Source organism: Nicotiana tomentosiformis, chromosome 1, assembly GCF_000390325.3.
Source record: "Nicotiana tomentosiformis chromosome 1, ASM39032v3, whole genome shotgun sequence".
In the NCBI taxonomy this organism is placed as follows: domain Eukaryota; kingdom Viridiplantae; phylum Streptophyta; class Magnoliopsida; order Solanales; family Solanaceae; genus Nicotiana; species Nicotiana tomentosiformis.
In genome coordinates, this window is record NC_090812.1 from 159,037,824 (window position 1) to 159,053,581 (window position 15,758).

Consider the following 15,758-nt stretch of genomic DNA (forward strand, 5'->3'; position numbering starts at 1 on the left):
TATTCTTGATGATCGAGTGATTCACGCCTCAAGAAAAGATCACCAGGAGTTCTTGGTAAAATGGCAGGGATGTGATGCAGAGGAGAATACTTGGGAGAGGGGAACAAACCTCAAAGCCTACAAGAGCCTGATTGATGATTACCTTGCAAGGAAGGCACCGAGGACGTCGCCAACTCAGGTGGGGGAGAATGTCATGGGCGGCTTTCCAACCATGCCCCATGACCCTTGGACGCGCCCCGTGGCGTCCTGGCCAGCCTCCCAACGCCCGTCGCCACGGTCGGCCCCGTGGTCTCGGCAGCTCCAAGTGACAAGCGCGCATGTGCCTCTGTCGCCCCACCGATAGCCATCGCCAATGCCCAGCCACAGGCAGAAGCCAACAGCGCCGCGCGCGCAGACAATGCCGCGCGCGCAGACCCTGATGCTAAAGACAAAGTTGCTGCCAATGGACTTGTTGCTGCTTTGTAGAAGACTAAGTCCTTTTTATTGTAAATATAGAGTAGTTTTGCTGCATTTTCTTTAAGTGTGATTTTCCAGCTTTCATAGGTCTAGTCATGTAACTTTGGTTTATTTTTTTAAGCATTATTAAGGGGGACCAAGCAATCAAAACTTTCAAGCAAGCAAACAATTCTCTGTACTGGTGTCTCTCCCCCCCGACACCGTCTTGTTTTCTGTAATAGCTTTCATTCAATGCAATCAAGCTTTCTTTCATTCTCAATTCTCTTTTCTGCTCTCTTTCAATTGCTCATGACATTGGTTTTCCCGTACGGCACTGACAATCTAGTCTAGCGTACGGAGGGGACCTCAGTTGGCGGACAGCAACCGTACTGACATCGGTTGCCTAGCCTTACGTCGCCCTTCCAAGGAACTTCAGGAAGGCGCCGCGTAACAAAACTTTTGTATTACTTATCCGACGTATAGTATTGATATTAAATATTTTATAACTAACATAATCTTCATATAATTAATGCAACGTAACATTGAAATTTGGTATTAAACTTTGTATAAATTATGCGAAATTTAATACCGAAAATCATACATTATATTGGCATAACTTATATGAGAATCGATGTATTATTTTATTCGAAAAATACTCTTATCACAAACAAAAATGCCTTTAAATTAAGCAATATCCCTGCATTATCATTCATCGCATAATTAATAATACCTACATTATAATTATTCGTCACATAATAATCTTTTGTATTTAATTTTTTTTCTCGGCATGTGATAACTCCTGCATTATAATCTCGGCATAACTAGCTAGACTATATACTAAACGATCCTTAAATTAAATGACCTTTTTGGGAAACGAGCTAGCTAGGCACAGGCACCTCACAATCTAATATAATGTCAACTTCGAGATGATCCTCCATTTCTTCTGCTCCATTCACATGTCAATCGTGTGAAATTCAGGTTCATGAACCTTATGGTGTATTTTGCATTATAATCAAAGCTCTGCTACTGTTACTGGCTAATGCTAATACTGAGATACTCATGCTATTCAATGAGCTTCCAATACGCAGAATCGGATCCAGAATTTTAATTCTATGGGTTCAGAACTAAGGTCCTTGACTTCTGTGATTACTTGTCGTTGCTTTCGTTCCGACCTTCTGATTGCAATACTCAGTTTTAGTTTTCTATCTTTGTACTTTTGCTTCGGTTTTCTAGTTGGTGTGCTTGTTGCTGCCCTTTCTTTTATCTTTCTTAAGCCGGGGGTCTTCTGGAAACAATCTCTCTGGGTAAGGTCTAGGTCTGTATACATACTACCCTCCCCAGACTCCACTTGTGAGATTACACCGGGTCTGTTATTGTTGTTGTTGTTGTTGTTGAATTCAGGACTCGAGTTCCAACTACTGAAGCATCACTTTGTTTGAGTTATTTGGTTAATATAGTTCGGTATTTTCAGCAATTCCAGTGGATTTTACACAGATAAATCTAAGTCTAGACTAAAATTTACGGGTTCATGAACCTTATGTCATTTTGCATTATAATCAAAGCTCTGCAACATCTGCTATGGCTAGTGTCAAGACTGAGATACTCATTCTATTCAATGTGCTTCCAATGCACACCTTGATAAGTTACCTTTTATGCTGGAACCTAATCTCATGAGAAACCACAAAGAAAAACAAAAAATAGGAAACCACAAAGGAACTGAATTTTTGGAATTATCTTCTAATATCAAAAAGACTAAGCAAATAGTATTACATTAAACAGTAAATTGTGGTTCTATAAAGTACAACTATAGTTTCATTGTGTACAGGTTGGCCAATTGTATCTTTTATTTGATTATTCATTTCCAATGATAAAGAAAATGAAGAATGGCTGGCTACTCAGTCTAAAGTTAACTAAATCTAATTGACCAAATATCTTTCAAATACATACAAGATTGCAGTATTAGGAGCATTCTTTTTACCCTTTTCTTCTCTTTGGACTCAGAATGAAATCATCATCGTCGTCGCTGCTATCAGATTTTAGTCGTTTCTTCGCCTTTACATCACCGTTCTTTGATACTTGTTGTTGCTTCTTTGAACTCTCAGCTTTGTTTAACAATGGCCGTGGAGGAGGAGATTTAATAGGAATCCCCATGCGGATTTGCTTTTGCTTTCTCTGTTTTTTCTCGAATGCCTTCTTTGATCTCTCTGGTGACAACAGACCATGCTCCATCAACCTGCATGTGCATGCCTTAGTCGTATTTCAACTCCATTAAGAAAATGGAAGGAGCAACAACAACAACAAACTCAGTATATTCCCACAAATGGAGTCTGGGGAGGGTTAGTGTGTACGCAGACCTTACCCCTACCTTTAAGAAGGCAGAGAAGTTGTTTCCGGTAGATCCTCGGCTCAGGAAAGATAAAGGGCTCGGCTCAGGAAAGATAAAGGGAGGGGGCAATGACAAGCAAACCAATCAGGAAACCAAGCGAAAGCACATGCTAAATTAAGCAGTCAAACAACCCATAGATTTATGTACCAAAAAACATATTAAAAAAAGTAATTCAATATCCTTGAGAAAATATCGTATCTCCGATATGCCAACGTCTGATAACAAATACATGATCAGTGAACAAACGGTTAATTTTTTTCTTTTTTCTTTCCTATGAAAACTCAAGGTCAACTAACAATGGTGAGAATAGAGGCACTCATGTATACAATCCCCTTTTTGTTTCGTTACTCATACTAACCTGGTTTTGTCAGAAACTTGTCAAAACTTCTATGCATTTATTTGAGACCACAATCACACAAACAAATTTGACGTAAATGCTATCACGATAATTGGTAAAGAGAACGCCCAAGCCCTTCTTTTCTTTTTATGACAAGAAGACCTATGCTCAACATGATCCCAAGTAGAATAATAGCAGTTAATAGGATGTAGATAGTCACACATCGAAAGAAGGATCTTAAAGGATGACAAATGCCTTTCCTCATTCCAGGAAATCATAGCATAGTTCTGGAGACTGAAGCGACGAGGCTCTTATGTAGAGAGTTCCTAGTGGCATTAAAGGATGTGCAACCAAACACCTGACTTTTCTGGGATGTTTGCAGCTAATTGCTACTTTTGATTAAAAGAATCTAGCATATTGGAAAGATACTGCCATCTTACTGAAGTCATTGGCCATGTTGAAGATATGATGAGATTTTCTTGTAAAAGAGAACCAAGTAGAAAGGCTGAGATGCTAAAGCGCTAAGGAAAATATGGTGAAATGCCGCATAATACTTAAAGAGGCGGGGTACACATCCTTGTATATTAGGACCAGATAGTTTTCTCTTTCAGTCAAACGTTAGCTAAGCAAAATGCATAAAAACAAAAAATGATAGCTTTCCCGCTTTTCTCGTTTCTCTCAATTAATACAGGTAAATGAGAGTTTCAGGAGTCTAAAAGAAATCATGTTTGAGAATATATAATGGCTATAATGCAAAAGATATAGTTGTCGATGCCGAGCAGAGCTAAATACCAGTCATTTAGAAACACAAACAAACATCGAATCGGGCAAGCATTTGAGGCTATATCGAATGAAGAAAGCCTCAAGTGTCTCACTTTAACAAAAAATAAATTGTTCCTTTCACTTAGCTTATTGGTCGATACAGAATATTATGGTAATTATCTCTACCTTAAGATCATTTGTCTCAATGTACATTTGTGCCTTCTTCACCAGAAAATATAAACCTTATCAGTTCATTACTCTGCTAGCTAACTTGCCCAAATCTTAATTTATTCTCCAAGAAAAAATACCTAACAAAGTTCACAAATTTGATCCACACCCCACAGTAGATGATGATAGAAAATCGAGTTAGACCCAATTGCACATATTAAATGGACCTTGACCTTATTTATTGAGGAGCTATATAAGAACCAACAACCACTTCTAACTCGTAGCCTATGTTGCGTCCAAAATGTTGCCGCACCCGTGTCGGATCCTTTAAAAATGCACTATTTTTGGAGGATCCTATACACACCAGACAACATTTTCGGAGAGTCCGAGCAAAATAGCTCGTAGTACAATTTTTATTTCAAAAAAAGAAGATACTCGACCTGCAGAGTTGAAACATTTTAGTGAAATGAAAACTTAACAGACCCCCGGAAGAAGACGTGTAGTAACATGTGATTTTTGAGTATGTGTCATGAGATTTTAGGATATAACCTATGGATTGTCATTGAAGATCCTCATTGTTTTATTATTTTTACAGGGCACTATAAGCACATAGCTTTACTGTGATAGCACGCTTCTGTTCATGGCAAATGCTAAATATAATGCCAATGTCTTGTCTTGTGACAGATAATGAAGGAAGACCTTCACAATGCACGAACTTAATTTCCATGGATAATTTCAGCAATATGCTTCAGATAGGTATAAGTGAATGTATATCCAATTTAGAAGAAGTTATTAAGTCCCGTTCATCATACTTATTTACGTGTAAATTAGGTTTTTCCTATCAATAAAATGGTAAGTTGGAAAAGAAAGCATTCTTTGAGAGATTTTACTTAAATTTAAACATAACAGCAATGTTAAGATTTTAATGTTAAATCCACCAGTTAGATACACAACTCATGTGCAGTATAAGCTGAGGTTATTGTTTAAAAAGTCCGAGTTGATGTAACACCCCGAGGCTCAGAATATTGTTTTAAAAGTCCGAGTTGATGTAACATCCCGACCCCTCATTTTGGCTATTAGTGTTCTAAACTGCATTTGAGCATGCTAATAAGTTTATACAACTATTTATGACTTGTGTGGATGGTTGGATTTCAGCCCCCTCCCCCCCCCCCCGAGTGGGGAGCGTGAGGGTGGGGGTGTTGGAGACAGAAGATTCTCGTGTGGTACCAGAAAACGGTAATGCTGCAATGAAACAAAGAGAGAAATGTAAAAGCCAGGTGTAGCATGACTGCGGTTGGTAGCCCGTGATCGCAGCAAAACATGGCACGGAAATGGAAGAGTGTCCATGTCGCAGCAAAGTTGGATCTGGCCCAGGCTCAGGAAGTCCAGTTATACTGCGATCATGGCAGCAAGGGCACCGCAACTGCAGCAAAACCCCTGAGTAAAAAAGATCTGATTTCACAAATTTTAGAGTTCTAACTCCATTTTTGAGACTTTGAGCTACGGATTTAAGGTGATTTTGGTGTGGGATCATCCTATAGCATTGAAGTAAGGATTTTAATGTATAGGCTTTCTTATATTAAAATTACTGCAAATGCTAGTCTTCCTTGCCTTCAAAACAAACCTCGTTCGTACTCCGAGTCTTCTACGCGGCCATTCACTACCTCCCCAACAAAATGGGCAATGGCATGATATGAGAGGTAATTAATTGATTCCTATACAAGTGTAATACATATAACTTATACACGTCAGGTCCCTAGACAAGTTTTTGTTCCTTCTAAAAGTAAAAGATGCAGATATAATTGTCAAGAAAACTCACCAGAACTCTGCCATTTCACTTGAAGGTATCTGCTTTGACAATGATTCATAGAATAACCTCAACGGTTCTCGCTGTTGAAGAGAACATACAAAATCAAAAGAGTGGACAAGTCACTTCGGGTTTCCATCATAATGAAACATTTAACAGATCATGAAGAAAATAACGAGCAAATCAATCGATCTATCACCTCTTCAGGGACATCATACTTCTGGCCAGCCAAGGAATAAACTTTCTTCACTCGAGTTTTGGTTTGCGTTTTTGTGACAGTCTTGGATGAACTTGAGGTTGTCTTTCCTTTCACCTTTACTTGGACAACAAGGATTCAAAGAACTAATCAAGGCCATAAAAATCAAAAGCTGAATAAGCTTCGGTCATCAACTTCTATAGAGCCTTAATTTCATGGTTATATTCTCAGATTATCAGTTTAAACACTTAAATCATGGTTCATTCACATAATAACTTTCTTAAGTCACATATGTATTTAAATTTAACCCTATTCAGACAGCACACAATATCATGTCAACATGAAAAACAAATCAACAAGAAACCTCACACATCCAAATCACAATAATAAAGAAACCATACAACAACGAGAGAATATCAATATTTGAGGCATAATGAGATGATCTTTTGCAGATGTTATTTCAATACTAGAACTAAATGCATCTCAAATATAACAAAAAATCACATAGAACAATCATATTAATTAATTGATTTTTAAAAAAAAAAAACAGGGATCTTTTTGCAGATGGGTGCCTCAATTTTCAAGAATATCAATATTTGAGGCATAATGAGATGATCTTTTGCAGATGTTATTTCAATATATAGAACTAAATGCATCTCAAATATAACAAAAATTTACATAGAACATTCATATTAATTCATTGATTTAAGAAAAACAAGGATCTTTTTGCAGATGGGTACCTCAAATTTTCAAGAATATCAATATTTGTAGCATAAAAAGATGATCTTTTGCAGATGTTATTTCAATATTAGAACTAAATGCATCTCAAATATAACAAAAATTCACATAGAACATTCATATTAATTCATTGATTAAAAAAAAAAAAAGGAAGGATCTTTTTGCAGATGGGTACCTCAGTTTTAACAGAAATGGCAGATTTACCCTTTAAATCAGCAGATTGCTTAGATGAGATCTGAATAACTTTCTTCTTGATAATAGATGAATCAAATTTGGGTTTTGAAGATGACCCAACTTGATTACTACTACTGGGTTTCACTTTTACAACACTAGATTTACTCTCTGTAGCCATATCTAAGTCCCTTAGATCTGATAATGTCCCTTATCTTTGCTGGGTTTTTTCAGTAGTTCATTGACATCAGGATTTGTTACTGTAAATTCTTTGTGAGTAAAATTGCTAAAAATAGATTTAACAGTGAGACAAAAGAAAGTGAAATGGGAAAAGTGGTGATTTTGGTAGGTAGGTTTTAACTGCTTTTAACCTCGTCAACCACGCCCAACTGTTACTAAAAAACTTTATAAAACAAAAGTATATATATATATATAGAAATCGTCGACAGCAGGATTTGAACCTGCGCAGGCAAAGCCCAACAGATTTCGAGTCTGTCTCCTTAACCACTCGGACATATCGACAGGTTATTGATTTATTTTCACTTAGTTTAATTAGTGTTAGATTTATGTAGATGGGATTTTAATCAAACTTTGCTTTCATATCAAACCAATTCTTGGTTTATATTATTTCTCGAGCAGTGTGAATTTATTGTATGTTAATTTTACGTATATATATCACTTAATAAAATTATCAAGTAAAATGTTATCGGATGACATCACTTTAGCCAATGGGTATCCTTCACTGGACCGGATAATACTTAAAAATTGTCCATATGTCTCAACGCGTGTATCGCCCCCACCATTTCCATTTTCACGATTTAGACTGCTCACATTTCGCTCTTCCATCACAATATTTTTTACTTTAGAGTAAATGTATTACTTATATGATTTATCTTTAACAAGTTTTAGAATGCAACTATCTGAAATAACTCTGCTCAGAGTAGAATAAGATCTGTGTACACACTACCCTCTTCAAACCTCACTAGTACGATTACACTGGGTTTTTTGTTGTTGTAAGTTTTAGTCTAGCCGAGGGTCTATCGAAAATAACATCTGCCCTTGCAGAGGTAGGGGTAAGATTGCGTACATCTTAACTTTCCGAGGGTCTATCGAAAACAACATCTGCCCTTGCAGGGGTAGGGATAAGGTTGCGTACATCTTACCTTCCCCAAACCCTACTTGTGAAAAACTACTGGATTTGTTGTTGTTGTAGTAAGTTTTAGAATGCAATAACAAAACAGTGACAATTTAACCTTCATTCACTAAATGTTTTGATTCTTTTTCAACAGAACAAGATCTATTTACCTGAACTTTTCACAAGCAAAAGGCATACATACACTACAAAGAGGACAGATTTTGGAAGTTGACAAGAATGAAACTGTGTTCGCACCATTAATTGAATTGGCTCGTTTCTGATTAGCTAGGCTGTTTCGTGTTACATAGTTTTCATCTTACAATTGAAACAGTCTCTCTATCTCCACAAGGTAGGGATATGGTCTGTGTACACACAACCCTCCCCAGACCCCGCTTGTGGGATTACATTGGGTACGTTGTTGTGGTTTTCATCTTACAATCAAGAAAACCTCTCCTTAACTCTTTAAAAGAACAGCCATAAAAATGAAACCTCTAGTACACAATCTACATCAAGAAAGCATTAAACATTACAGTCAATCTTGCAAAGTTAATAAGTAGCATCTTGATATATCTATGCACAAGTCTAGCAACTAATCTGCAAGCTGCTCAATGGGGTTTGAATCCTCCATTGAACCATTTAGTTGTATTGAGAAAAATCTTTAGTCGAAAGACTTGGCCGGATACTTTGCAACTCTACATTTGTGTAGATGACCATGATATCTTCTCACCAATCAGTATACAACCTGGCTTATTGGGGTTTTCCACTTAATAGCCAGATCTGTAAAGTGCGACGAACTCAGAAACTGTACAGAAATGTTCCCTTGTAACAAGAAAAGTGGGGAGGCAGCATTCCTGTAACGACCAGCGGACAGTCGGGATATATATTTGTAGTAGATGCTCGTAATCTTAAATATTTCTCCCTGCGATTGGAAGGAAAGAACAAGGTATATTACACAAGCCAAAATCATGACACATTGAGAAGTAAAACATAACTGGATAAAAAGTTGTTTGTTTGTTCTAAGGCTGGCAGTGCAACAGAAGTCAGCACCTGTAAGTTTAAGGCATGGGTTTTTTTGCTGTCTACGTGCTCGAGAACAAGAATCTTTAGATGACTTAATTTTTTTCATATTCCTCATTCTCATTTCATCTTGTACCAATTGCTAGAGTAATGTACGGTTACAGGGGAAGAAACTCTTATTTAGGAGGAAGTTTACTTGCTGATTCAGGTAACAAGGAGCAATTTAATCCAAGGCTATTCAAATTAACCTTTGTCTGCGCTTTGAATACTATGTGGCAGGAAGGGAATCACAGCATTCCAATGAAAAGGCAGATGCAAGGAGTTTCTCCTGCTCGATTAACTGGTAAAAGTAAGCTTTAGTAATGTACTACTTCCGCTATCTTGGAAATTGTGTCCAACAAAAGTTTCTCTCACGATGAGTTGACATATACCACTTTAGCTTTGAAATGGTGATTGTATTCAGGGTGTGCACCTAACGTGTTAATCCCTCGCTATGATTCCAATAAATATTTGTTTGCCAAAAAAAAGTGAAAACAATGGATTTCCTACAACAAAAGCAGACACTTAAAACAAAAGCTGCAACATAGATAAGTGCTAATAAAATTTCAAAAGAAATTGAAATGGATTGTTTTGTGATTTGTCTCTATCACAAAATCTGAAAGTTCCAAAATAAAAGAATGTTAAGAAGTTCCTTTGTAAAATCATATCATACTGCTCAAAAGAAAAGAATGCTAGTAATAAGCTCCTTCTGGAAAATTAAGAACACAATTTGCTCACCTTGTTTACGCTGTAGAACTGCAGTCTGTCTATGTCGATATTGTCACACACTTGCAGTAATAGTGCCTGAGTAATTCTTTACCCACCACTCATGAGGGTACGGATACAGCAGTTCTGTGTCAAATTGCCAAACCATGATTCTTGAGCAGTGCGTCGGAAAGCATTCCATTTGGCTTTCATCTTCCACAACTTGTTCAATAAATGAGCTCACCTGTAATTGCAGTAATGCGCTCACTTGTTCATCTTTACAGTTACAAGGTGCTAGTAAGTAATCATGTTATTTGTGATGTATACGCATGTCTCGACTAATAAAAAAATTGTTTGGACATCCAATTAGAGTTACAATAGTAGTGGCAAAACTCACTTGGAAGCCACCTTTAACTATATCGAGCTGCCTAATGGGCTCTAGTGTTGGCCAATTCCACCTCATTGGATCCCAAAGTACTGTACTATTGAATGCAAATCCTGATATTTCGGCGTAGAATCTCTGGAATCTTTTTGCCGCTCCATCTGTATGCCAACCTATAACCTGAGAGCCATTACAGATTGGACCCTGCAAGATAACTTTCCTATTATTTTCAGCTAGTCTTGCCACAACCCATGTCCCGAACCGGCTGCATACAACAATTCTCTATCAAGAAAGCTGATCGAAAGAATGATAAAGTCAGAGAATAGGTAGACCAAATTTCATCAGCTTTGTCAACGAGATCCAGTAAGTGCTTTTGGGGGGGGGGGGGGGGCAATGCAAATGGTAAATAGTATGGTTTGTCTCAAACTGCAACATTTATAAAATAAAAAGAAAATTCACCATAGGATGTATATTTGCTAAATGTATAATTGTATGACGGCTCAAAGTCGATTAGGTGCATTTCTAATACTTTCTTTTTAGTGCTTGTCTTCATATATATCAGCTTTTAACTGGCAGAGAATTCACGGCCAAGTTTCATTTTTGTTCTAGAAACCTTTATTGTAGAAAAAAGTACAAAATCAGGGAAGCTATAGAGCAGAGTAGTACATGAGCAACTAAATGTTCTTTTACTTTATATATTTCACATAATTGGATAATTTCAATTCCTCAACTTATATGATTGTTGTTTGTGTGTATAGTAATTTTTTCTGCAGTTGTATAAATATCACTACTATTTTTCATGTTGCAGTTATGTTCATCGAGCGTGAACTTCGGTTGTAATTTTCGGTTAAATTCCCATCAGCTCTTGGTGTTTTTCACCTTTGACAATACTATAGGACCATAGACATGACAAAACATTTCTGATCACTCACATGTGGAAAGATTTGTCGAGTGAATGGGAACCCAAGAAAATGACAGAAAGAATGAATAGTTGTTTCAGGATTGGACTCTATAAGGGAATGTCATATTTCCAACTAGGTCTGTTTTCTGACATATTAGCCATGGCGTTAGTCATCATATACAAAAACTATGACTTAATCCTAAACTACTAGGGGTCGACTATATGAATCGTCTCTATCCAATCCGCTCCATTGCAGTTTCCTATTCAAGACTACCTTGATCCTTGATTGTTCATTCTTCTATGTACGCAATCATCAACAGATCAACCACTCCTCAATCATCAAATTAGTTGGGGTCGGCTATATGAATCTTTTATTTCTACTCTGCTCTAATGTATAGAGTTTACTGTTTAGGACAAATGTGATATTAAGCTGCTGATTGCTTTCTCGAACCTTCATTTCACTAGTACACTTTTATGAGTTTAGCTTGAACCAAAATACGTATATATACAAAGGGCACAAGATCTATCACCAATTAGAGAAATATGAGTCAAACTTGGTTTTGCTCTATTCATCTTTATTTCCTACTTATCAGGAACATTTAATAGCATTTTTGTCGTCCTTATTTCAGGATCTCCTTTCAGTGCATAACTTCACTGAAACGGGTGAGGATAATATGGCAAGCACTTTATCGAAAAAAATTGAACCATAATTTCCAACTTACTGTTTATCGTTTCTGATTATTTGGTGACAATGAACTACAAGTAGTCAATCTCTTTATCATAACCAATGACTTGACATATATAGAGTCTTAAGTGGAATTTTCTTCTTATATCCAACTTTCACTATGTCATAGAACTTACAGTTTGAAAGCTGACTTAGACATTTCAGTTTAAAATCTTTCAAGAAGTCTTGAGAATTCATAGCTAACATGCATATACGGCAATAAATCTACCATGAAAGAAATTTAGATATACATGTCCTGATTATGACCAAATCCAGTTACCCCTCCCCTGTCACTTCCCTTCCCCAACGAAAACAAAAGAACCATGTGCCATAATGAACCTATCCAGGCACATAGATCAAATATTTAATATCTCAAGAGGATGTATATTGTTTACCTCACTACCATTTTTTGACAAGTATTGTTTACCTCATTATTATGCATTTAAACAACAACAACAACAACATACCCAATATAATCCCACAAGTGGGGTCTGGGGAATGGTAGTGTGTATGCAGACCTTACCCCTACCTTGTGCAGGTAGAGAGGCTGATTCCGATAGGCCCTCGGCTCATGGATTTATTATGCATTTAAAAATGGATTCCAATTCCATAACTGCTAAAATCAAATAAGAACAACTTCACAAGAATCAAAGGAAAAGAGATTTGCAAACACTAATAGAACTGAGCAATCTCAATGTTCTGTGACGACATAATCTGCTGCAAGAATCGCTCAACATATCACAATTCAAAACACAAGATTGCTAATACGCAGGCTAATCGCCAATAAAAAAAATAAAAGAAAGATAGCTAGCATACAAAGTTATATGTAAAACGAATAAATAGACTACCTGATCTGCCGCATTTGTTCAAAGACATCTATTGAATATATGTTGGAATCATCTGCGAAGTAAACAATCCCATCAAGACGGTGTGTTTCAATGTGGTTTAGTGCCACATTCCTTAGGTTCACACTTTTATCCTTTACTTCGGTTGAGTTCTTCTTGCATACGAGATGCCTGTACATAACTCCAGTTCTCCTCAATATATTAGCTGTCTCCGTTGACTGAAAGTCCATCTCCACGACTATCCACAACAAAGGAGGTGGGACTAATTTTAATACATGGGCCAAACGGTTTAGATAGTAAGCTTGAAATGACCGTGCTTCTGTTGGCGTCACAATGATCAAAAGTTTTCTGGACACCGTCAAATCTTGATCCAGCGATTGGTTATCAGACACATTGACGGCAGTTTCAGCTTTCAATTCACTGTATATTAAATTAGTCCTTGACGTAGAATTATCAAGGAAATCCGAACTGTTTACAGTTGATGTCATATTTCTAGACACATCAGCAAATAAGCTGCCATTTTCGTAAGGTTGGAACACCTCAAAGGAGAAAGCTTTATGTTTCAACATTACATTTGCTGACAAATTCAGAGAAACAAATGGAGTGAGGCCAATAAAAACTCCAAGAACAAAGCACATTAAAAATTGGAGAAGTGCTTTCCTCCAAATTTGGCCCTTTAACTTTGACCTCTCTAATGGCCTAGATGATCTTCGCGACAAAATACCAACTACAAATGTCCGAACTTTATAGAATGCATAATCCAATGAACCAAAATAAGAATACAGAAAACCTGCAGCCGGTGTATAACTTTGATTGCACGACGATGACTTGGACAATGGAGACGCAACAGAACATGCTTCTCCATTAATTCTATTCCCCGGGCGAGGTACTGGGGACAATGCTCTTCTAATTGAAGCCATTGATTTGCTTAAAATACCTTCACTCCAACTGGCAAGCAAATTGAATTAATATGAACAACAACTACATCTCAGTCCCAAATAAGTCGCGGTCAGCTATATGAATCCTCACCGACCATGTTTCTCTATTTAAGCTCAACCCATGTCCTCGTCATACCAAATAATTCAACATGAACTTAACTTCTAAAAGAATACATAGCTAAAACTCATCTAAAAAAATCTGAAAATATAAGAACAGATAAATACTCCATGCTAGTTCAAGTGCTATGTACCACCTTTTTTTTCAAAACACTGTGCTCAGTTTTGATATACTCAATACAAGTTCAAACTACCTAAAAACTACAGCAAAATCAGTTCTTTTTGAGGATTTGCAGCAGAAATACAAACATTTGACTCATTTAACAACAAGAGTCAAGTGGATGATTACTCAACTAATCACAGCTCAATTTCTAATCATTCCAAACATTCTTGTAAGCAAGTAGTGATATAAACACAACCAATGACATTCTATGTTAAAGAAAAATCAAAACTTTTTCAACTAAATCATAAACAGAAGTCAAGAAAACCAATACCCATTAGCCAAAAGTAGCAGGAGTACCAGATTTCAACTTCAGATGACCAAATCTTGAGCTCAAATGAAAAGGGTCATTGCATTTCTGTTCAATATGAATTGGGTATTTGATATTTTTTACTCAAGTGAATAGGAAACAATAAAATTCTCACTTCATTTGGCTATGTAAAAACCTCTTTTTTAACAATTTACTAAGCCAATTGTTTCTCTTTTTGGGGGTACAGAGGAACTTTTATTGGGACTATAAATCAAATGCATAGTTGAGTTGAAAGTGTTTTGAGAAAGTATAAAGAGGGAGAGAAGGGGAGAAACAAATAGTACATGAGAGCTCAGCACATGACAAAGATGCTGAGGCTAATTCAAATTTATTATTGGACTATTAAAATTCTATTCATTTACCAATAAAAAACACAAAGGATAACAAAAGCAAAATGTCCCACTAACTCAAAAGTACATTAGTACAATGTTTAGTGATCTCTATTTTCTAAACATTAAATTATTGGTCTAATATTACCCCACCGATAGAAAACAATCTTATTTTTACTCTTAATCCCTAATATCATGGGCGAAGCTATGTTCCACCAACGGTGGTCAACATCACCAAAAAATTATATTGTATATAAAATAAAATATTATTTATTATTGATTAAAAATAAATTTTGAACACACTTGCATAGCCAACTGGGAAAGGTTTGAACACCCTTATTGAATTTCTTGAATTCGTCACTGCCTAATATGCGAATAATTTTGAATTATATTTAAAAGTTGAGGGGTAAAATTAAATATTTTTTCTTGAGGATTTGAACGTCATTTCATCCTTGAGTTTCCTCAAGGACAAGAACAAATATGAGACTAGTTGCTAACAATAAAAAATCTTAATAGACTAGTAACGAAGGACAAAATTGAACAATTTCGAATAATATACTAAATTTAGACCTTTTCTCTTTTTATGTAATATATTAGCAGTAGAAACAGAAAAATATTGAAATAATATACCACGACGAGTTTTAAATTTTTCATAGTAAATAAATTTGAATTCGTTACAAATTTTAAATTCATATCGAATAATGTTAGGGTATAGAATACTTTATAACATGCTAAAAGTAATCATATGATTAAATTGGAAGACAGATGTAATTTGTATTTTAGCAAGTACTATAGAATTTTGACATACGTAAATTTTCGAATTATCTTCTCTCTCTCTCTTTTTTTTTCTTTTTTCTTTTTTTTTTCTCCCATCTTCATTTTAAAATTTTCTATTTTTTTTTTTTTTTGGTATTTTGAGCTAATCATTGTGATTGGTAGCATGTATTGATAATTCGTAATGGGTTCAATGTTCTAGTTTATTTTAGCAAAGTATATAAAATCTGTGCATGCATGTTAATAGTTATTTGTTTTTTTATAGTAAATATAGCTTTAATATTAGATATATGGTAACACATTTCCACATCTTTATGAGGTGCATGGATAGTAGAAATTAGCAAAGATATGTGTCTATTTGTTAAGTCTTATAGTTATGCAT

General features: G+C 36.0%; 2 protein-coding genes and 1 non-coding gene across 4 annotated transcripts; all 3 read right to left on the reverse strand.

The window, feature by feature from the left end:
- Positions 1-2,147: 2,147 nt before the first annotated feature.
- LOC104098655 (uncharacterized) lies at positions 2,148-7,382 on the reverse strand. The gene is made up of 4 exons (XM_009605439.4): positions 7,005-7,382; positions 6,095-6,208; positions 5,908-5,978; positions 2,148-2,668 (listed from the first exon to the last, which is right to left on the reverse strand). The coding sequence occupies exons 1-4, from the start codon at positions 7,179-7,181 to the stop codon at positions 2,410-2,412; spliced, it is 621 nt and encodes a 206-aa protein (XP_009603734.1). The 5' UTR covers positions 7,182-7,382; the 3' UTR covers positions 2,148-2,409.
- A 58-nt stretch (positions 7,383-7,440) lies between these two features.
- Positions 7,441-7,522, reverse strand: TRNAS-CGA (transfer RNA serine (anticodon CGA)). The gene has a single exon. It is a non-coding gene; the product is annotated as a tRNA-Ser (tRNA).
- An 847-nt stretch (positions 7,523-8,369) lies between these two features.
- Positions 8,370-14,592, reverse strand: LOC104098656 (probable beta-1,4-xylosyltransferase IRX9H). Of its 2 annotated transcripts, none has more exons than XM_009605443.4 (5): positions 14,264-14,592; positions 12,752-13,696; positions 10,294-10,543; positions 9,930-10,140; positions 8,370-9,054 (listed from the first exon to the last, which is right to left on the reverse strand). In XM_009605443.4, the coding sequence occupies exons 2-4, from the start codon at positions 13,666-13,668 to the stop codon at positions 9,973-9,975; spliced, it is 1,335 nt and encodes a 444-aa protein (XP_009603738.1). In that variant the 5' UTR covers positions 13,669-13,696; positions 14,264-14,592; the 3' UTR covers positions 8,370-9,054; positions 9,930-9,972. The 2 variants fall into 2 exon arrangements, with proteins under 2 accessions (XP_009603738.1, XP_009603737.1); XM_009605442.4 differs by having other exon boundaries at positions 14,238-14,592.
- Between the last annotated feature and the right edge of the window lie 1,166 nt (positions 14,593-15,758).